This window comes from Mus musculus, chromosome 19, assembly GCF_000001635.26.
Source record: "Mus musculus strain C57BL/6J chromosome 19, GRCm38.p6 C57BL/6J".
NCBI classification, from domain to species: domain Eukaryota; kingdom Metazoa; phylum Chordata; class Mammalia; order Rodentia; family Muridae; genus Mus; species Mus musculus.
In genome coordinates, this window is record NC_000085.6 from 58,841,596 (window position 1) to 58,864,738 (window position 23,143).

Sequence of the window (23,143 nt, forward strand, 5' to 3'; positions counted from 1 at the left end):
CATGCCTACCCAGATGCCCTGTGGTCCGGAGCCTGCAGACCCCAACTGCTTCTGGCCACGGTGCTTGTCTTGAATGTGCTTTATGTCTGTTCCCCCCACCCCCCGCCCCAGGGGCCTCACCCTCCATTAGCTTCCAGCAACTACCTGGCTTCCAAGCCCTGAGGATGGATTCTTCCCAGCAAATCTCCCTTGAGACACTCTGGCGCAGGCTTCTTTCTCAGCTCCATCCTCCATGCGAGGAAAGAAAAACTCAAGAGAGGTTTAGAGGCTGCTGAATCCTCACGGCAGGTCAGAGCAGAGGCTTGAGTTCAGGAGTCAGTGGTTCCCAGGTTACCACCTTTCTCCCAGAGAAAGTCCAGGTCAGGGACCCTGTCCACCCTGCCCTGATCAGTCCCCACCCCACCCCCAAGGTCCTAGTAGCTACACTTCATGGGTGTAACTTCTGACCTCAACCTCAGACTACTCAAATGCACTCTACCTAAAGTGAGGCTTCTCAGAGGCAAGATGGAGACCCCTCAGGGTAAGGGGACGCTCTGCTTTGGTCTAGCCTCTAGCTTTCCCACCTGAACCTCGGCCCTCGGCAGTCTGAGTGCTAAGTTCAGAGCTCAGTTGCCAAGTGTGGGGCTATCTGGAGCTGGAAAGGTGGGGTGTACTTGGAATGGCCTCAGAGTCCTACCAGGCTTTGAACTCCAAGAGAAAGGGTCGGGGATGGAGGAGGGGTGCGTGGAGCATAAGCACCTGGAGCTGATTTAGAAATCCTCCCTTGAAGGAGCCAGCAAACCCTCCTGAAACAGGCGGGGACATACTGTGATACTTCCACCAGTCAAGGACTAGCAAGTGGCCATCACAGTGCACAGACCTGGTGTTTTGGGCTGTGTTTGTGTTCTGCAGTTTGTTTCAAGCTAAGGACTGAGATTCTCGTAGAAGGTGGGTTTGCCTTCTCTCCTGCCCCTCACCCCTCACCTCAGGATTCTGGAGAAAAATATTTTTTAAAAAATGCATTTATTGTATTTTATATATTTGAGTGGTGTGTGTGTGTGTGTGTGTGTGTGTGTGTGTGAGGCTATGAGGAATGGAGACCACAGTGAGGTCGAGTGTGCTCAGCAGGGACGCATGCCCTCAAGGGTCTCTGGCTTCATCAGGCCTCTCAGCAAGGATGTTGGTTTTCTGACTGAACCTCATTCAATGCACAAATTTTTATGTTAAAAAGCCACACAAATGAGGTGAGCTCTGACATTTCCATACCCCAACCCTGAATCCCACAGGCTGTTGTCCTGTGTAAGCACTACAGGCTCAGCTCCCAGCACACAGCCCTTGGAGGTATCAGTGAATGCTCACTGAAGGCCCAAGGGGTACAGTGTTGGGAGAATCTGTGTCCATAATCTGCCAGATCCTGTGGGTTCACACTTGGATGAACCATATAAAACTAGAAGTTTCTACCATCTCTGTCCCTTTATGTGAATTTCAGTCTTTTTCCCTCTTTAGTACCTTCCAATTCTGTGGCTCCCTCTCCTCCACAAACCTCTACACACACACACACACACACACACACACACTCACATACATGCACACACACACATACATATATAGAGACAGACACGTGCAAACAGAAACACACTCACTCACACACACACACACAGACTGACAAGCACACACAGACACACACACAGACACACATATACACTCACACACATTCACACACATACACTCACACACACATACATGCACACAGACAGACACATACATATACATACAGAGACAGACACGTGCAAACAGGCACACTCACATACACACACAGACTGACATACACACACACAGACACACATATATACACTCACACACATACACTCATACATATACACTCACACAGACAGACACGCACACATGCAGACACACACACACACACACACACCCCTCCATGAACAGGTCTGGCAGTACCCCACACAACAGCAGGGTTAAGGGCTTGACTGAGTCTTGTATGTCACCGATCAACACTCTCCCCTGCCTCCATCCACCTTAGGATGATGCCACAAAGGGTTGGTGTCTTTGGGCCAATATTCCCCGGCTTCCCAGAGTCCCATTGTTTAAATGCATCCCCCAAAGCCATGCCTTAGAAACTTCCCTCAAACTCACTGGCTCACAGCACTGAAAACTGTTTGGGCGATGACAAGGGCTGGATGGGAACAGGGCCTCCCTGATGGCAGCCGCAGTTCTGTGCTTTAGAGGACACATTCCTTCCAACTCTCTGTGTGGCACCTACCACTGTGTTATGCTACAATCAGAAGGCTGCACTAGATCCAAAGCAGACACCAACATTGTGTTCCTGAATTTCCCTTCCTTCAGAACCAATACCAACAAACCTCTACCCTAAATAAGTCAAGCAGCCTCAGGTGATTTGCTACTGCAAAAGAAAACATATTATTATTCCGTGGGGGAGGGGAGCACCCCTCAAACCACCAGGCTGAAGCTGGGTGCTGCTATCTCAACCCCCCTCCTCTTGTCACCCCCATTCTTGGCTTGCCCCGGGAAACAGTACAGCTCTGCTGTCACCAGGCAAGCTCTGTAGTTCAGCTTCACTTTTGTGGATTCTGTCTCTTTATCTGGACACAAAGAGGTGGCTCTGATGGCTGCCACCCTCCTGTTTTAACCACTCCTCGACTGGACACTCCAGATCACACAGACTGGCATGCAAATGACAAAACAATTGCAACTCCCCTATTCAATGGCCCCACGTTGCTGCAACTTACCAACAAATAGTGAACCTCTCTCCCATAAAAACTGTGACTCTGGGGGCTGGAGTGATGGCCCAATGGTTAAGAGCATTGACTGTTCTAGAGGTCCTCCCTTCAATTCCCAGCAACCCACATAGTGGCTCACAACCATCTGCAATGGGATCTGATGCCCTATTCTGGTGTGCCTCAAAGTTACAGTGTACTCATATAAATTAAATAAAATAAACAATTCTTTAAAAATAAACTGTGACTCTGAAAAAGTGTTGCTCCATTATCTGTCAAAAGTAGACATTGAGACATTTGTTACAATTTCATTTATCTATATTTTTATGTGTATGGGTGATTTGCCTCAATGTCTGTGCCTGCAGAGGCCAGATGCCCTGAAAATGGACTGACAAATGGTTGTGATGTGCTATGTGGGTGCTGGGAATCCAACCCAAGTCCTCTTAAAAAGCAGCCAGTGCTCTTAACAGCTGAGCCATCTCTCAAACGCCAGGGTATGTTTTCAATAAGCCCAGGTTCTGGTAAAAAAAAAAAAAAAAAGAAGAGGAAGAAGATGAGACTATACTAGTTTATCATTGCTATTGCAAAAAAAAAAAAAAATCACTCCAAAATTTAGTGGGTTAAAATATCCACTTATTTGTAAAGATTTCCACAATGGTCGTTTCTCACTTGGGGTCCCCTCACAAATCCTTCATCTGAAAGCTTGATGGTTGATACATGGCACATGGCAGCCTACTTGTGCCTGATACAGCTGGCTCCAGTCACCTCCCGTGTGGAACGTCCAGCCTGGCAACTTACATGTCCTGAGTAGCACAGAAAGGGGTGGGGGGCAACACACTGGCATTGCTAAGGTTTGTGGTGAGTCCCAACACACTGGCAAGCTCAGCACTGGTTATATGCTAAAGGTTTGGTCCCCAGAATGAAGAGAGTTAAGGGGTGTTCCCTGTGTCACTGACTGGGATCAAGCCCTCGAACAACAGGATTCCAGGACCCTGGTATGTCTCCATGTCTGCCCCCACCCACAAGGTCAGCAGCCTGCCCATCATCCAGCACCCCGCAGCCCTGAGAGCAGATCCACCCAATCACAAGCTGAAAATCGTTAGAGAGCCATGAACCAAAACAAACCTTTTCTCTTTATAAGTTAATTCACTCAAGCATTTTACTATAGTCATAGGAAACTAAGGTGGCTTGTGCCAAGCCTCCACTGTCCTCGTGTTTGCTCACGTCCACCTGGCTGAAACAATTCACGTGGCTGAACCCTGAAGCCACTGGGTAAGAGCAGAGTGAGTGTACCAGGCTGTGTGTGCCTGGACTTATCGTGTGCTATTCGGGTAACAATCTACCATAAGCACATACTATCAGTGACAGTTAATCACGACTGTCACCTTGACTGGATTCAGAACCACCTAGAGGACAAACCTCTGGTATATCTGGGAGGGCATCCCTAGAGAATATCTGGGAGGGCACTCCTAGAGATGTTCAACTGGGGTGGGGAAAACCACCCTGAACATGAGAGGCTCCTACTGAATAAAAGGAGAAAGGCCTGAGAAGCAGCAGCCATTGCTCTCTGCACCTTGCATTCCTCCCTCGTTGTCTTTCCCACTGCGATGGACGGTGTCCTTCCTGAGCTAAATTAAACCCTCCTGGGTTGCTTTTGTCAGGTGTTTTGTTACGCCAACCATAAAGCCAGCTGATGCATTACCAGAAATCCATCTTGGAATAGAATAAACGTCGCTTTGTGAACACCTGGGTGCCTCCTCGCAAACCACTGTGGTCTCCATTGCCGGTGACCCTCTCGCTGCCTGGCCCACAGGCTGGCACTGGGAAATGTTACTCTGTGATGGCCTCACTCTGTCATCTGAGCCAGCGGTGCCTACAACTCTTAGTGCAGAATTACCGATGGCCTCCTGCTTACTGGTGTGGATGGTTCAAGTCCACTCGCTTTCACGGAGCTGACTATGGGCTTCTTCTGCAAATTGGTCTGACTTTGAAAAGAGGAATGCTGTCCAACTGATTTAAAGGAAGGTGGTGCTGAATTCTTGCACGCGCCGGACTGGCCAGCAGTAACGATGCTGCAACAGGATTCTTCTGCACACGTTTATTGGGAGAGCTTGATTGCAGAGGCAAAGAGACCCCGAGCCCAGAACTGGTGCTGCTTATATAGGCCTAGGAGAGGCGTGTCTCACACCCGGATTGGTTATGCACTACGCCTCATTTGCATGTTCCTCATCTGATTGGCTACTCTCTCTGTACCTCACAGAGCCTCATTATCATACCTCATTTGCATGTCTCACATCTGATTGGTTATACTCTCAAAGCCTCATTATCATGCCCGGGCCAGGCAGTGTCTTTGCAAAAAAACTTTACTGCATATGTACACATTGGTTGTTTGTCCAATCTTATGCATGGTGGCCAGCAGTAGTCAGTGCCACTGTGCAATGGCACATGTGGCTTCCCACACTGAATCGGCTCTGCATGACTGACAGACACCCCAAATGCAGAGACGGTGTAGACACCTATCCCTAATCCTTAAGCCATGACTTCCTGAGGCCACCTGGTTGGTTTTCTTGAGCCAAGCAGTCAACCTCTCAGAACAAAGCTCTTGCATCTCAGCCTCATGGTCAAAAAGCCAGAGGGAAAAAAAAAGAGACTGGTGTCCTACAGTCTCCTGCCTCAGTAGGCTTCATCTTCTCATGTCTTACCCTGGGGACAAAGTCAGTAGTATGTGAGGTCACAGGCCATCAGTTTGGACCAGGCCTAACCTGCCCCGGCTTTCCTAATACTTTGGAGTTCTGCACTGTGTCTCCACTCCCAGCTCCATGGATTCTCAGGCTCTACCTGGACACTACTGTTCAGTCTAGGGCCTGACCAAGAATTCCTGGCAGGCTCTGTGTCTCCCTGCGTCAGAGCTAATGAGGAGCAGAATAGGAAGCACAAACGAAGTCTCCACAATCCCCTAGCAGAAAGAGCCTGAGAGCCTAGGCAGGGAACTTACCTCCTATTCGATGGATCACTGAGGCTCCCTGCCTGACAAGGCATGGCCTAGACCTTGGGATTCCCTACCATCTGAGGCGGGGTCTTCTACAAACCAGAGGGATCCTGTTTGTAACTCTTCCAATGATGAAATTCTCCGAGGCTGGAACTATTCTACCCGTTGATATAATCGTGGTTACATAACTATATTATCTTTGTCAAAATCCACGGAACAGAATACCTGGAAAGCTTCCACCTCACATGACTTACACCTCAATAAACCGAAGTTTCAAGGAACCACCCCAGCAGGGAACCCCACCTGCTTACCTAGCCCCATACCCCCCACCCCTGCTAGCAGTTCCCAGTGTGCTTCAAATAGCAATGAGGAGACCTGATACTGAACATGCATCATCGTGCTCAGGGCAAGTTCTTGGTGCACACGACTTCCTCAGCTCTCAGAACCAACCTGGGGAGTGTCAGAACTAATTTTCAGGTGACATCACGAGGTTCAGAGAGGTTGAGCAACTTGCTTGGGCCAAGGACAGGTGACCAGCAAGTGTGGGAGCCAGAACTCAACCAGGACTTCTTACTATGATGCCTGCCTTGTCCCACCCACAAAGGCCCATAGTAGCTGCTGAATAGCATCAGGTACTTCTTACACTTAAGTGAGGCCCAGAGAGACCAACCGATGTGCTTTAGCCAGTAAGAAGCAACACCGAGATTTGAAACACTGATTCCAAAGTTCTCTCCATTTTTTTGTTCACAAAGTCCTGGGATTCCCTCCCACCCCATCCTCAAGGGTGGCATGATTATGCCCATCCAGTGGCCTTAGTCAAGACTACCAGAGGCAAAGCCCGAGGAAGAAATAGGTCTCATGTCTTAATATCTTCAAAACATCTTGCTCAGTTTGAGACAGGAAAGCCCAAGGTTATAGAGATGGACCTTTCCCAAGGCATCCATGCAGTACTGGGGGCACACCTGGCTTTCCTGGCTCAGGCAAGCATGACTCCCTCCAACTCCTGAGTTCTCTCAGCATTTTCTGAGGGATAAGAGGGAGTTTAAGGAAACAGTGTGCACCTGGGTGTGACCAGGATCCTTGGGACAGCCTTGTTCCCAGGATCTGCTCCAGTGTCCTGCTGTGTGAGCCTTTGTCAACCCGGCCAAGGATACATCCTCAACATGCCTCCCACAGATAACCACTCAAGCCCCCCATGGAGGGTCCTCAGTCAGTCGCTGACTTTAAACAAATTGGCATGATGCATCACCTCTGGAAATCTGGACTGGGGGAGACAGATGGAACAGATGGCAGACAGAACAATGTACAAAAAAATCCTTGGAGTAACCAGATACCGTCACATCAACATGGGTTCTTTGGTGGCCACAGTGGCTCTGTGGATATAGACTACACACAGTGGGCCTGCAGGGAGGAAGGCCAGGTGTCAAGCTGGACGGTGGAGGTAGGGAAAGACCTGACAGGTTCCTCACACAGACAGATCTGCCCTCACATAGGCCGGGCACTGGTCACCACTCCAGGATCTTTACCTTCAAGTCACGTCCTTTGCTTCCTCAAGCAAAAGAGATTTTTGTCTAATGCACTAGTGAATGGCCTTTTACCAAAGACATTCTGCCAACCAGGCAAAAAGATCGGCAGCCACTGTGGCCAAGTGAGAGACAACATCCAGGGCTCTGACATTAAGGACGCATGGTCATGGCAATTTGGTTTCGGACTTCATGGCTCAGAATCAAGCTTGTTCTTTGCACACGGTTTGAAATGTAACCTCTGGAGGGAGAGACAAGCCATTAATTTATTTCGTGGCAATGAAGTTTAGGTCCTGTGTCATCCACGGGATGTTGTGAGGCTCCCTGTGTCTGTGGGTGAAAGTCTAGAGAGGTGGTCAGCAGAATGGGTTCTTATTCCAGCGCTTCAGGGTCTCATCTTAGGATAAGTCCTACGTGGTCTGTTCCCATCCTAAGCTCAGAATCTGCTCACCTGGAAAAACTGGAGGAAAGACCTAACCCAGGAGTGGGATAGTCTGGGCCTCTGGCATTCATAACAAAATCTGCTTTCTGACAGTCATGTCCATCTTCGCTGGAGACCGGGACTCCTTATATTTGTGACATTTCCAAGCCAGCCCACAGAGAGAAGGAAAAGAAAGGAAGTGGCCAGTGGAAAACAGCTTTCAGAGCAGTGGAACAGAGAGAGGCGAGCAGGAGGCCACAGGGTCAGACCACAGCTCAGACGCCCACACCAGGCATCCTGGACAGAACCAAGTGTCTGGGCAGAAGAACCACAGTTCTTCCTTCTTCATTACAGAGAAGCCAGTGAGGCCCTGGAGGACAGGGTGCACAAACTAGAAGACCACAAGGATGGACTTTTCTTCTTTCTTTTTTTTTGCCAGTTTCTAGGCAGTAAAGGAAGCCGGCAAAGTCCACAGCCCTGACAGATCCGAGGGCGAGGCAGAGAACAAGGGCTGACGAAGCAGGAGCCCAATCCACATAACTCACAACCTGTTAGAGAGAGGCCAAGCGGCCACCATCTTAAAAGGCGAGACAGTGACCTGACAATACCTTCCTGGAACTTCTGCTTCAGCTATGAAAATCAGAACCCTGCAGTCAGATCTACCCAAGCCGTCCCGTCTGGAAACGCCCAGGAAGCAGTCTCCAGAGTGTGTATACACAGAAATTAAGCAAGAATGAATACAGGCAGGAGGCTCTGCCCTGTTAGAGAAAATACTTTAAATAGACCTTGATCCCCATGTGAATACAAATATTTCTAATATGATATTATATATTTTCCTAGAGGTCTCTACATTCTGCAAAACCATACTCAAAAAAAAAAAAAATCACAGTATTCACGAGGGAAGCAGAGCTGACACACTTTTCTCAACACCTTTGGAACCTTGTTATCAAAATCTTCCCTCGAACAGCCATTCCTATAATGCTGTGAAAAAGTGGTGTGGTTAAATTAGCTTTCCCAGTTCTCTGCAGAGATGGAGAAACTCGCCCTTGCTGAGTAGGTGAGCATTTTCATTCGTGGTCTTGTTAACACCCATCCCGCTTAACTGCTGGCTACTGGTAGATTCTGGGAGAGAGGAAGACATTGTCTTAAGCTCTGTGCCAAATGGCGATCTACAAGCCTCCAGTGGATAGTTTGTTACATGGACGGTCAGGGGATTGGTAACAAAAACACAAAAAGAAGCTGATGTGGAAAGGGACCTGTTGGGAGGAGAGTGGCAGGAGGGAGGGAAGAGAAGGCTGGGGTGAGAGTAATCATACATGAAACTGCCAGAGAACAAAGTTAACCAGCATAAAACATTTTTTTAAGCCTACCCACTATTTTCTCATAGGGACAACGTCTTTGTGGCTCCTTCGGAGCCTTCCTGACTTCTGTTTGAGTGGGGGTGGAAGCTTCTAACAGCCAGGTGCACCCATAAAACTTTCTGCTTTCTCTTTTAGTTTCTTGTCTGCTTCTTACTCATAAGGAAACTTATCCTGACCTATCAAAACACAGGCACAATGTAGAAACCACAGATGAGCCAGCATGACTCTCCTGGACACCGACAGCATCATCTGTCCATCGTGGAGACATGGACTGCAGCAGACACTCCCAGGCCTCAGACTGCTGCACTGCACTCTCTACTTGCCAAGGGAGGGGCTCTGGCCTGCAGGCTCTTGCGACATACAAGTGTTTTAAAGGTTGGACTTTCAACATTTCAGTCCAGCTGATCCTGTTAGAGGAAACCTCACACATTCTTTACAAAATCTCCCTTCAAAGTGGCCCTCCATTGTGCCCTCTTGTATCTTGTGTGGTCTAGCCTTGTAACCTGTACTGTACTTCAGAAACAAAGCAGATGATTTTCTGCTCCTAAGGAAGGCCCAGGGAAGTGTGTAGTTTCCTCTTGTTCTCTCTCTGCCACAAGACCATCACATCAGAAGCCTGGGCTGGCCTCCTGGAAGAGAAGAGTCTGACTCAGCCAGCACTGTCCCCATACTCTCTCATTGTCCAGTGTAGAACGGCCATGAATGAGCACAGGCAAGACAACACCCCCCCCCCGCAACACCACTCTTCCCCCCCCCCCCCGCCTCCCCCCTCCCGCCCCAGGCACCTGCCCACAACCTGGCTAGCAAAACAGACACAGTTGCTTTAACCCATTAGAGACTGCCTGAGGAAATTGAGACATCTTTGTAGATGTTTCACTAGCTCCTTGATACTTTGATAGTTTTCCCTATCTGGGAGTCCATAAATCTTTATTTAGATTTTTATTTAGCATGGGCCTCTGAAAGGGGGCTGACCCAGCCTGAAGAGGGCACTGTCTCTGAGGAACCTACCAAGATGAAGTCAAACCAAAGGTAAGACACTAAGAAGGAACTTTCTCCAACAAACAGACCTCAAGGGAGACAGAAGACCTTCTAGCTAACAATCCCCAGTCCATGGAGACCTCTACCTCTCTGGCTCAGGCAGACACAGTAAGGGCCTAACTCTTCAGTGTATCAAGTCCTAATTTCCAGAACGCATGGATTTATGGCTTTGTATGAACAAAGGAATTCTTTGGGTGATTAAATTAAGGATCTTAAGAAATGATGCTTGATGGTCCAGGTGCGCCTTACAGGAGCTTCTAATGTTATCATTATGGATGATCTGCCACTGGGCAGAGTGGAGATGGCACAATGAAGGCAGAGTTGGGAGCCATGGACTCTGAAGATGGGAGTCGTCTTGAGTCGAGGGATGCATGCTTCCAGAAGAGTGAAAATGTAGGACACCGGTGGACACTCCAGAGGGGACATTGCTAGGCTAATTACCTTGCAGTGAGACCCATCTTAGGATTCATGTCTGCCATCCAGGAATCTAAGATAATAAATTTGGGCTGTTGGGCTATGATACATCTCAGCTGGTAGACTTTTGCCTCATACACATGAGGGCCTGGGTTCAGTGCCTAGTGCCACATAAGCCAGGGATGCTGGCACATGCTAGTAATCTTAGCGTTTGTAAGATGAAGGCAGGAGGATAAAAAAAGTAATACCAACCCGAACTACATAGTAAGTCTGGGGCCAGCCTGGGCTGCAGAAGACCCTGTCTCAAAAACAACAAGAAGAAACAATAATAAATAAAATCGAACTGGTTTAGATCATTATGTCTGTAGTCCTTTTTCTGATGCCTTGGTTTCCCCTGCCTACAAGAGCCTATCTTTGGAGGTTCATTCCTAATAACACTAGCAGGTGGTCAATAATGCAATTATTAACATTAAATATGGGCCTGTCTCATGATCAGACTTGTTCTATGTGCTTTCCTTGAATAAACACAGTACCCACAGAAACCTATAAAAAAAAGACACTATTATAATCCACATTTTAAAGATATTTATTTTATTGTTGGTGTGTGTGTGTGTGTGTGTGTGAGAAAGAGAGAGAGAGAGAGAATTTGTGCACATGCATGCAGATGCAGAAGAGGGTGTCAGATACACTGGAGCTGGGTTACAGGCAGCTGTGAGCCATCCCATGCAGACCCCGTGAATCCTCTGGAAGAGTATCATAGACTCTTAACCACTGAGCTACCACTCCAAGCCCTAGTACCTGCATTTTGCAGATGAAAAAGGTAAGCTTTTAAGAGCGCAAGTACCTTTTCAGGGTGACAGGACATTAAACGATAGAACATGTTCCCAGAACCCACATCCTCACCAAGGAGCCTGGAGACACAATAAAGTCACTGCTACTTTTTGGGCAGCCTCTGTAGAACAGGCTTATGCCAAGCCCTTTATAAACACCCTCTCATATCACCCAGAAGCAGTAAATTAAACCTCGAGGTCAAACCCGTCTGAACCCACAAGAGTGGGGTTTTAGCCAACCCTCCTGCTTGCCTCGGCACACCCAGAGAGGGCAAAGATGAGGATACAGGCAGATGATTCACCTTCCCAACGGGGACAGTTTCATTTGAACGTGAAAGGGTTGCAGTTAGTAACCCTTGCTACTGACAACCCTTGCTGTCAGATTGCTGTTAGAGAATCATGTTTAGAGCCATGCCAGCAAAGCCAGACACACGGACGTGGAAAAGATAAGAGCAGCAAAAACAAGACCCGGTGTGTGGACAACTCAGGGTTTCCCGGATGGGTGTGTCTTGGGGAGGCTGCTGTGCCAAAGGACTTTCTCAGCTCTTAGGTCCCTGTCAAGGCTGAGGCCAGCCTACAAAAACCCAGGTCTAGAGCTCAGAGCTGTGGGCAGGGCCCACTTGGGTAGAGGAATTCTTTTGAGGTCAGAGGCTAGACAGTCCTCCTGGATAAAGTCCAGGGGTGCAAAGACCTTGAACCCTACTGGCTGCCTGTTCAGAATATCCAGTGAGAAGCTGGGAACTTTGGTGAAAGGCCAACTGGGGTGAGCAGCCCGAGACCTCCTAGGTTCTGGGCCCACTGGACAAGGCTCTCTGTACAGGCCTTGTCTGCCCCTGCCTAGCTGTAGAGGTTTCAGGCTGGCCTCTCTGTACTCTGAACCTCCTGGACAAAACACACCTGCTGACAGCTGCCCCATCCAATTCCACAGGATTCGGGATAATAAACAACAGCAGACGACAGCTAGCGTGGAACACACTCAGCACTTACTCAGAGTGGCTAAGGGAAAGAGCAATATCCACTCTGAACTGTGTAGTGTGAGTGTTTTCACTTTATAAATGAACAAAGTGAGGTGGGCACGGCTTTGGGGATCTGGAGGACTTGCCAATTAGTGGGGAAGCCAGGCCTGCCCTCTCTGCTCACTGTCGCTGCTTAGAATCTTGTCGGATTGGAGGCCTGGTAGTACACAGCCACATCTCTCACACTTTTTCCACTTGATTTTAAGACTCGGCAGTGAGCTTTGCAAATGCACAGTCCCAGGCCTAATTTCCTGAAAGGTCCATTAGTTAGAATAGAAATTATAACACCAATGTCATCAGTAACACCATCCATCAAAGAGAATGTCTCCACCTGCCACTGTGACCTGCCTCGCTCTGGCGTTGTGTGGGCTCCCTGTGGACAGCCTAGGCACAAAGCCTTCTGTGGGCAGGATCATCTACAAGAAGGAAAACCTGATTTTAGACATCCTTGCTGTGAGTTCCTCTTGTTTATGGCAAGGAACACAGATTTTTCATTTGTAAAATTGATATTGTCTTCCCAAAATAAAGGCATATTCCTAAGCAGTAGGCTGACTTTTAAAAGAAGCTATAAATCAATCTTGTGGGGTGGGGGTGTCCATATATCCACTGCAGTCAGATATATTCATATCACCCCAAGAGGTCCAGCTACCTTAGAACCTGAGTCACCCACTTTATAGGTTATTGGTGGGGACTGAATAAGATCCAAACTGGAGAGTGCCTGTAGACCCGGCTATTCAGAAGGCTTCAGAGAGGAGTCCAAGGCTTGTGTGGACTGCACGGTGAGACCCCCTCCTCAAAACTAGAGAAGATGATGACAGACACTGGCTTGGAGCTGCTACTCAAGAGAGACATGCTGACTCTGAACACATGGGGCAAGCAGAGGCCTGTCTGCTGCTACTCCCTGCCCCCACCCTAGATGAATAGGTCTCTTGGATACAAAATGTCTTCCATAGGCTCTGGTAAAGGAGCAGCGAGGAGGCTGGGTTGGTTACCTACCAGCTTTGGTGGGGCGACTGAATCCTGAAGGATCTGATAAGCAATGGATTCATCTCTTAATAGACACAGGGCTGAGGGTGGGCCTGGTTGGAGGAAGAAAGCTGAAGGCCTGCCCTTGAAGGGTGATTGCTCTTTCTGACCCCTTCCTGCCTGCCCCCCTCCCAACCCCTGCTTCCCAATTGGCTACTATGAGGCGAGCTCCTTTGTGTTGCAATCTTCCTGCTACAATGTTGTGCCTCCCCACAAGCTGAGAGCTAAAGACCAAGGGTGCAAGCTGAAAGAACAATTGATTTCCCCCTTTAACTCATTTCTCAGGCAGTCGTTTTGTTTGTCACAGCAAAGGAAGTTAGGACTAACACAGGTTCACACCAGTTGTGTGGTACCTCCTGGCCAGTGGCGAAAATGGTTGTCTACTTGAAGAGGTTTGGATGTAACAGGTCTGGAAAGACACGGTCTTGGCATCTAGGTGACTCTAACAGGAAAATCAGCCAGAAGGACATCCTGTGACCACAGAGAGCGACTCCTGCTCTCAGCCCCCAGGGCAACCCAAAAGCAGCCATCACCCTCCCCACACTGTAGAATATACAGGTATAGAGAAAGAGCCCTGGGAGAATACTCATGCCACTCCCAAGGGGCTGGCTTCAAAGAGGGCAGAACCTCAGGTCTAAAGGACCAACACATAGCCCCAACGGGAGACTGGGGGTAGGGGGTGGGGGTCGGGAACAGCTTGATCCACTCCCACAGCACCAGGGAAACCAAAATCCTAGTGGACAGAGGCAGGAAGGCAACAAGGAATTCCTTCAGTAAGTGATAAAGTCATTTCCTTCCCATCCCTTTATCTCTGTCTGTTTCCAACAGACCCAGGCAAGCACCGTGTATTCTCATCACAAACTCAGGAAGCAAAGTCTAGCTGGTGCCTGCATTCCAGGGGATGTTAATTCTCCCAAACCACCATCAGTGTGGCTGAACATCTGGGGAAGATAGACACCACGGGCTTAGACAAGCCTGGGGAAGCAGAGAGGGTCTGTAGCGACTGTCTCTCTGGGTCAGGGACCCTGTTGGCTGGGGAGTCTCCTCTACTCCCCTAACACACACACACTCACTCTCTCTCTCTCTCTCTCTCTCTCTCTCTCTCTCTCTCTCTCTCTCTCTCTCTCTCTCTCTCCCTCTCTCTCTCTCTCAGGGATGCCCATGCCCTATGTGCCCAGGGGAGCAGGTGCTGTCCCTGCCCCAGGATGCTTGTTCATCAAAAAGCCCCCATCGAATTTTCCTTGCCATCTAATTATGCACAGCGGCCATAAAGACACTTTCTCCCTTACCAAAGAGGCCTATTTATACAATGAGAGAGCACTTCGCCCCCACAAGATTGAGTCGTCACTCAAAGCCTTGTTGGAATCAAAGCTTCATCTCTTTAGAGATGCCCGGAGCCCCACCCGCCTCTCCCCCCCTCCAGCTTGGCCCACTTCTGAGCATCTGTGTTCACTGAAGTGCCACCCTGGAGTGGGCAGGATGTGGATGCCATTCCCCACTGCTATGGTCCTTCGCATATTGCTGACAGAGTCACTCAACACACAATACTTACTGAGTACCTATTATGTGTCATACTGAGAACCTACTGTATGTCCTTACTGAGAAGGATGGAATGAAAGATAAGGCCCCTGCCCTTGTAGAGAGAAAGGCAGGGAGAGAAGAAAGGTCACCAGCTGTCAGAGACTCCATGACTGACTCAAAGCCAACTCCAGTGTCCACTGTCTGGGCAAGTTACCAACTTCTCAGAGCCCTCAATCACCTCACTGGAGAAATGAGGTAATGATGATGCCAACCCCAGAGGGTTGTTGGGGAACAATAGAATCCAGGTATGTAAAGCTGACGCGCTATTTGCACTCATGATGCACTACCTGAAAACATCAACACAGGTGGATTTCACCAACATGTGTGACTGAAGTTTCCTGAGAAGTGAGTTTCTACGGATCAGTAAGAGTTTTCTATGTCAAGAGGGATGTATCACAGGGGAGAACGTCATGTGTCAAGAGCCAAAGAGGATAACAGGGCTTTAGAAAACCCAAGACATGGAAAGGTTAGGGATGGAGGCTACCAGGCAGGGATCAGAGATTCATTCACATAAGTGGACCAATAGTCCAGAATCCTGATACCAAGATCTTTGACTTTTGCTTGGTTCCCTAAAAGAGGGAGGGGAAAGACCTCTATTAATTCTATATCTAGTCCCACTGACACACTTCATAATGCTCTGAGGGCTTATGACATACCAGGTACGACCTAGGAGAGGCTGTGTCCTCTGACTCCAGCAGCCTAGGCTATAAGCCTCACCCAACCCCTTTCCCACAGTGCATCATGACACCTGTGGCAGAATGATGACATATTGGTCACAAGCCCCCTCAATGAGTTGTCCGTTCAACATGTGTGGCCAGGGGTAGGTGAGATAACGATATTCTCACTAAGTCCTTAATAAGGGTCAGCACTTACTTTTGTTAAGTAAGATTAACTGCTGGGGTAGTGAAAAGCCCATCTCCAAAGCCCAGGGCTCCACTCCTCCACCTACTCCTGGAGAAAATACCTAGGCTTCCACTGTCTATCCAGCCCTGACTAAGACACCAAAGGACCTGCCCCACATCCGAACCACCAGGTGCCCCACTCAAGCTCTCCTCCTAGGCTCCTGACACAATAACTCAGGTCATGGGGAAGAGAAGGACTTAAGGTCATCTCGGTTTCTGCAGTCTAACATCCCACACAACAAAGGTGACCCTTTAGATCTTATGAATTAACTAATTAATATTCAGTTAAGGAACTTTGCTAACACAGTAAAGGGTCACCTACTCACCAACCAGGTTCAACTATGTTCTACCCTTCTTATTTCATTTCAATTCCACCCACCCCACCCCAGACACCCCTCCAACATGAGAGACCAATGTGGTTCACAAATACCAATATCCTGGTGCCTGTGTGATGCACTCATCCATCTACCATCCAACCTAGATGCATGCATGCATATATATATATATATATATATATATATATATATATATATATATCTGTTCATCCATCCATCCATCCATTCATCCATCCATCTGCTTATCCATCCATCTATCTATCCATCCATCCATTCATTTGCATCAAGAGCATCCTTGAAAAAATCCCTTGAAAAGCAACTACTTTGTCATCCCTAACAGTATGGTGACCACCAATGACACCAGTGAGGGCCAAAAATAGGTAGAATCAGATGGCCTGCATCCTAATCAAAACTTCCTAAATCTGTGACCTTGGACAGGTTGTCTACTTGATGTTTAAATTTCTCATCAGTAAAAGAAATGCAGATAACACATTTATTATGAGACTTGAGAAATAAAACAGTGCATATGCATCACTGGGCAAAGGACACACAATGGCAAAACCTTAGAAGTAAATGGGACTCTGATCCCCCATTTGTATGTGTGTGTGTGTGTGTGTGTGTGTGTGTGTGTGTGTGTATCTCCAAGTCAGAATTGGAGGCAGGGATGGGCACCCATTCTCCAGCACTGATTTGTCCTGTAAATCATAAAGGGATGACAGTTCAAAAAAGCACAATGAGTTGCCAGGCACACTTGCCCTTCGGGTGACTAGGCTCCAGATGTTTTCCATACCAAGGTGCCTTGAACTCCTTGGAATCTAAAAACACCCTACAAGAAACCCAGGTGAGCAATGATATGTTTCCCATGATAGGTGTGAATCTGTCCCAGCTCTGTGTGTTTGTGTGTATGTATTTTTGCTTGTGTGTATGTATGTGTGTATGCATGTGTGTATGTGTGTGCTTTATGTGTGTATGTGTGTGTCTGTGTGTATGTATATGTTTATTGGTGTATATGAGTATGTATATGTGTGTGTGCATGTGTGTATGTGTATATGTATTGTTTGAGTGTGTGCATGCATATATGAGTGTATGTGTGTGTAGTGTGTATGTGTATATATGTGTTTGTGTGTATGTATGTGTGTTTGTTGGTATATATGTGTATGAGTGTGTATATGTGTGTGCATGTGTGTATATGTATATATGTATATGAGTGTGTACATGTGTATATATGTGTGTATGTGTGTGAGTGTGTGCATGTGTGTGAGTGTGTGCATGTATGTGTGTGTGTGTGTGTGTGTGTGTGTGTGTGTATGTATAGGATAGGATAGAAGCAGCAAGGTGACTTCACAAGACAAATCAGGGCTGGGGAGTGGGTGCATATCCCTGCCTCCAATTCTGACTTGACAGATCTTATACCCAACCTTGCATTTGGTATAACCACCCACTCATTATCTCAGCATGATAGACAGGAAACTGGATCAGTTACTCTCAAGCTTAAAGCAATTGTGACACCTCTCACCATCATCTTAAATGTTGGGATTTTTTTTTTCCAATGTAAAGAAGAAAGGTGAGGAAAATGAGTCGATCAATTGCTTAGTGATGCTCAGACAAAGCAACTGCCAGCACCTGACGTCTGTGGCCTGTGTCCACAGGCTAGTGAAGGTCAAGACAGGAGACACGGTCAGGGTGCCTGTTTGAGTTACACCGCCTGGACTGGGGTTGTGCCTCTCCCCTTCTGTGAGTTCCCAGCCCCCACCCTGCACTCCTTAGCCACTGCAGTGCTTGAAGGCTGGGGAGGAACCTCCCAGATCCGCAGGAACAATGGGCTGGGGAGGGGGCAGGTGCAGCTAGGAGAGCAACAGAAGAGGGGGCTGTATCCAACCCACACCAGGGCAGAGAAAACAATTGCCAATGTCAACCAGCTGCATGGCTGCTGGCCTCAGTTTCCCGGCTTTGGGTCTCTGTAAAGCACAGAGCTCTCCTCCGCAACCTGGATTTCGCCTTAAGTCCGGGCATGCTACTGTCATCCTTGCACAGCAGCTTGCTTAGAGCTCCTGGGAAGCTGGCTCGGGTATCCACTCTAGCCAAGGCCCTGTTAGGTCAGGGACACGCGCAGCGCCTCCCGCAATCAACTTTCCCCACTTGAGATGCACAGGAAGAAGACTGGAATCCTGACCAGCCCATCCCCTGTGCGGGCGGCGAAGCCTTGATTTACAACTCTGGCTGGGAAAGCATTTCATTCTCTTCCCGGATCCCCAGTCACTCCCTCCCTCACCATCTAAGCGGCAACCATGCTCCCAAAGACCTGCTCTACCATAAAGGTAAGAAGCGAGGTTTCAGTACTCTGCATGGGACACCCCAAACCCGCTCGCTCCCTGCCACACACACACACACACACACACACACACACACACACACGCCTCTGACAAGTACTGAACAGCCCAGTCTCTGTAATCCCCCCCCCACCACCACCACCACCAATCCAGAGAATCCTGGAGGATGAGAGGAGAGCGGTGGGACACCCTTTGGCCTGCAGCTGCTGCCGCCACTCCGGCTCCTATGTCCGGAGGGATGGGCTGGCAAGAGAGGATAGTTTTAAATCTGATTTCTCCAAGGATCTTACCTCCTGCCTCACTGAGTCACTGAAAGGAGCCGTTGAGGACCCGGGGCCACCTGGCGGCCGGCCATCTACCAGGTCAGCAGTAGCATCCCCAGCACTGTGCTCAGGCGATGGACAGGAGGGGCGGTTCTCTTGGGAATGATAACCGGCCCTGACCAAGGAGCCAGCCCGTGATGGAAACAACTAGGGTTCCCCAGCTGAGGATTTAGTCCTGGTTGCAGAGTCCACACCCCGGCACAAACCTACCACGTGACTGAAGGGCGGCCTCCCACCCAGTGGGCCTGAAGTCCTGTCCAGAAGCTCTGTGATCCTGCCAGGGAGGCAAGACCGAACCAAGGAGCCCACTTTTCTAACGCCCTCGACTGGGCTGCCAGGTGCGATATACAGCACACCTCATCCCTTCCAGCCCTTCAGCCCATCACAGCCACGGCAATCAGCCACCGGCCCCTTGCCCCGCACTCACCTCGGGGCCCGGCGTCTCCACCGCCAGCTTCCTTGTCCGCCATGGTCCTGCAGCCTCAGCCCGGGAAAGGAGCCTCCGGTGCTAAATCTTAGGCTCCCGAGCTAGGTCTGAGCCTCTGGACAGCGGGAGCACCACTCTGACGCTGCCGCCGCAGCCCGGGCTCCTCCCCACGCTCCTCCCGGGCCCGCCCCACGGAGCCAAGGCCCTGGAGAAGGAGGGAGTTGGCTCCTCCCACAAGCTCTGAAACCGCTGGTCGCCGCCCAGCCGAGGCCACACCCCGTGCTGTCATTAGCGCACCAGGACTCAGCTTGGGCGGTGGAGGGTCATAGCTGAGCAGGGGTCTCTGCAGCTGATCCAACCCGGCGGACACAGAAGCGCACAAGGTCGGATTTCAAGCTCTGGAGTTCCCGCCAGACCCTTCAGCAAGCACTGCACACTCAGCATTCCATGCGAAGCACACTCCAGTCCACATCAATGGCCTCTGCTCCTAGGTCCCAGAGGAGCACACCAAAGCAAGCACTGGAGACCCTGGTGCAGCCGGGAGCCAGGCCACAACTTGTGCAGGGCTGAGGCCCAGCACCCCCACCAACTTTTCCTCTTCAGGGTGCCTACAGGACTGCAAAGCAACTCTTGACCCACGGAGGTACTTGTCGCAGAGACTGTGTTGCCCTTCCATATACGGGATGCATCCCTGGCCCCATTAAAATAGGACATTAATAATTCAAAACTTCCATGGTTGACTGAATCACTGGTCTTTGCCCTCTGGCTGGCGCCTGCTCTCTCTCTCTCTCTCTCTCTCTCTCTCTCTCTCTCTCTCTCTCTCTCACACACACACACACACACACACACACACACACACACACACACACACACACACCTGCGCCTCTGGCACCTGCTAAGGCCTGGCTAAACAGATGATTCTGGGTGCTCTGCTCTTTGGTACATGCAGGGGTAAAGATCTCATTAACATAGTCCCTACGTCTTCCCCACCCCACCCCCAAGGTGGGTCTGACACTAAATGCTGACGTTCACATATCCTTATCTCATAGCTGTCAGTTTCTGCATTTAAGAAAACTTGGCATGGGAGGTTTAAATTATGATTTCAACATCACACAAGAGCAAATGGCTGGCTGGAATCTCATCCCAGTGGCAAGCACCATCCTCACTTCGTCATCATCTCCGTACTTAGGGGAGGCCTCCACAAGCAGCCTATGGGTGGTGGGATGACCTGAGGTCTGCTACCAAAGCCTACAGAGGAGAGTGATAAACAGGCTGGGGTTGTAACTCAGGGGAGGACTCCCACCCCGTGCTCACAAACTGTCTTCTGCCTGCACTAGGATAGCTAAACGCAGTCTCTGGCTGTATGTGGGCCTCTCTGAGCCTCCTTGTCCTCTTCTGAGAAACAGGTTCTCAAGACTAAAAACAATTACGTGGCATGATGCCTAGCTTGGAAACTAGGGTACAGCGGTTTTAAAAGCAGGAGCTACTAGATGCCAGGCCAGTTGTTCAGGGTGTTGGCAGTACCTGGAAGCCACTCCTAGAGTGTAGAAAACATGTGTCGATGAAGCCAATTCTCCTAATCAAGACTGCTTTCTAACAGTGACAGTACCCCACCCACCAACACACACACTATCTCAGAGGCAGATCCAAGAGTTAAGGTCCCACAGCAAGGCCCCAAAGGCCAGGAGCAGGAGGCACCCAAATCAGAGAGGACTCGGGTTGGAAGTAGTTGATCAGGGCAACAGCTGACGCTCCTGAGCTCAGCTGAGCTTCAGATAGAGAAGAGAAGGGTTCTCCCTGGCCCTTCCTCCACCCACTGCTACCTTCTGGTTCTGCTCACACCTTCTAATTAAGGGAAAGCAGCTAGGCTTGGGTGTGCCATAATATGAAAAGGCAGGAATAACCACTGCACTGTCCACTAGTGTCCTGGAGACATGTGCCTGGACCTGGATACAGAGTTGGCTGTTCAGCTGCTTCTGCTAGGAGTTAGTGTTCATTCCTAAGAAAAAGCCCTGAGTTTGAATATTTGTTTTTTGTTTTGTTGAGATGAGGTTTTGCTATGTAACCCAGGCTGGACTTAGACTTTCTATCCTTCTGCTTTAACCTACAAGTGATGTTATTACAGGCATGTGCCACTCACTGTTCTCTGCCAAACTCCAATCCCTTAGTGCAACATTCAATACTTTAACACTCTTTTCTCTCTCTCTCTCTCTCTCTCTCTCTCTCTCTCTCTCTCTCTCTCTGTGTGTGTGTGTGTGTGTGTGTGTGTGTGTGTGTGTGTGTGTGTGCTTACACGTATGTACATGTATTTACACAGTCCAAGTGTCTATAGAGGCCAGAGGTATATCAAGTTCCCTTTGTAGTAGAGTTGCAGAAGCCTGTGAGCTGTTGACATGGGTGCTAGGAACTGAACTCGGGTCCTCTGGAAGAGCAGCAGCAAACACTCTTAACCACTGAGACACTGCTCCAGACTACATTCAGTACTTTAGATACTAGGGACCGGCTGTCATCTTCGCCTAAGCTCTCTGGCAAGAAAGGGCCATCACCAACTGCCTCTGTTTCCATGGTATTTAAATCTTTTGTATTCTCTATCAGCTGCCCACTGTGGGCAGCACCATTCCCTAGGCAGGGAGACCTGAACTGTGTGAGCATGGAGGCATCAAGTTGAGCATAAGCAAGCAGGGGCACAAGCACACATGCACTCATTTCTGTCTGCCTTCCATTGGTCACATGAAGTGACCAGCAGTCTCGAGTTCTAAGCACCTTGATTTTTCCACAATAATGGGTTATGAGCTAAATGTGTGAGCTGAAATAAATCCCTTCTTCCTGAGTTGCCTTTTGTTTTATTATGGCAACTGAAATGAAACTCTCACAATGTTCAAATGCTTCTATTTACTGCTTCACCCTCTCTGCTTTGCCTCAGCAACTCTGCATTTCTCCCAGGACTGGACCTTCCTTCCAACTGCAGGGATGTTCACCTCCACACCCAGGACTGGACTTTCCTTCAAGACTCCAGAGCTAATGAACATCTCTGAGGGTGGCTCCTAGTCTCTCACATGACTAAAATCCAGCCCTCCTGTCCTCCCCTCTCTCCTGGGGAGCCAGATGGCACCACCCACCAGAGTCTAAGCCATACACCTGGGCATCCACCAACATTCATCCTTCAGTGTCTGTCCAAGTTCAGCATCTGCAGGTCAAGTGTGGATCAGTGGCTTCTGGTGCTTGTTCTTCATCCTCTGTGCCACCATCCAGCTGCCCCATGATCTATCTACTCTTAGTGACACCACCCTCCCCTGCTCCAGAACAATCTCCCCACCACTAACTTTCTCAATCCCTTCCTGACAGCTGCAGGGATGAACTTCAAGCCTAGGTCACTGACTTCCTCATCTGGGCACCATCAGCCACCCAGATAACAACTCTTTGCAAACATGGACTTGCCAATTCCCCATGCTGACTAGGGTGTCTCTCCAGACTATCCACTGTACCCTGTCCTTCCACATCAGGAACTTGACCTTGGCATCAGGACATAAGCCTTGGCAGTCTGTCAGAACCAGAAGGAACCCACATCTGCCTCCTGCTGTAGAAAGGCCCTGGGCATCATGTGCCCTCACTGACAATCCTAGCCATAGACACACAAGGGCATGTGAGCAGCATAGGAGATGACATGCAGGTCCCAGCGCTTGTGGCAGAGAGCAGATTGTATTTTCAAGGGAGCATGAAATGCAGTGTGGACTATGCCCTGTCATTGCTTCATCATGAAATTAATATGTGTTTAATGAGGCAGGGAAGACAGCTCAGCGGTTAAGAGAACCCAAGTTCTATGTCCAGAACCTACATGGTGACTCAGAACTATCTGTAACTCCAGTTCCAAGGGATCCAATGCCCTCTTAGG

General features: G+C 49.2%; 1 protein-coding gene and 1 long non-coding RNA gene across 6 annotated transcripts in view; one reads left to right on the forward strand and one right to left on the reverse strand.

The window, feature by feature from the left end:
* Hspa12a (heat shock protein 12A) overlaps positions 1-23,143 on the reverse strand; it is a 147,923-nt gene that overhangs the window by 45,846 nt on the left and 78,934 nt on the right. Inside the window, exon 1 of one of the 5 annotated variants that reach the window (NM_175199.3) lies at positions 19,252-19,389. The exons of 3 other annotated variants lie outside the window; for them this stretch is intronic. In NM_175199.3, coding sequence (NP_780408.1) covers positions 19,252-19,294 — 43 coding nt within the window. In that variant the 5' untranslated portion in view covers positions 19,295-19,389. Of the gene's footprint in view, positions 1-18,791; positions 19,025-19,251; positions 19,390-23,143 lie in introns of those variants that run through there. One more of the 5 variants, XM_006527379.4, reaches the window with a different exon arrangement.
* On the forward strand, positions 15,222-19,982 carry Gm52393. The gene is made up of 2 exons (XR_003952907.1): positions 15,222-15,279; positions 18,324-19,982. It is a non-coding gene; the product is annotated as a predicted gene, 52393 (long non-coding RNA).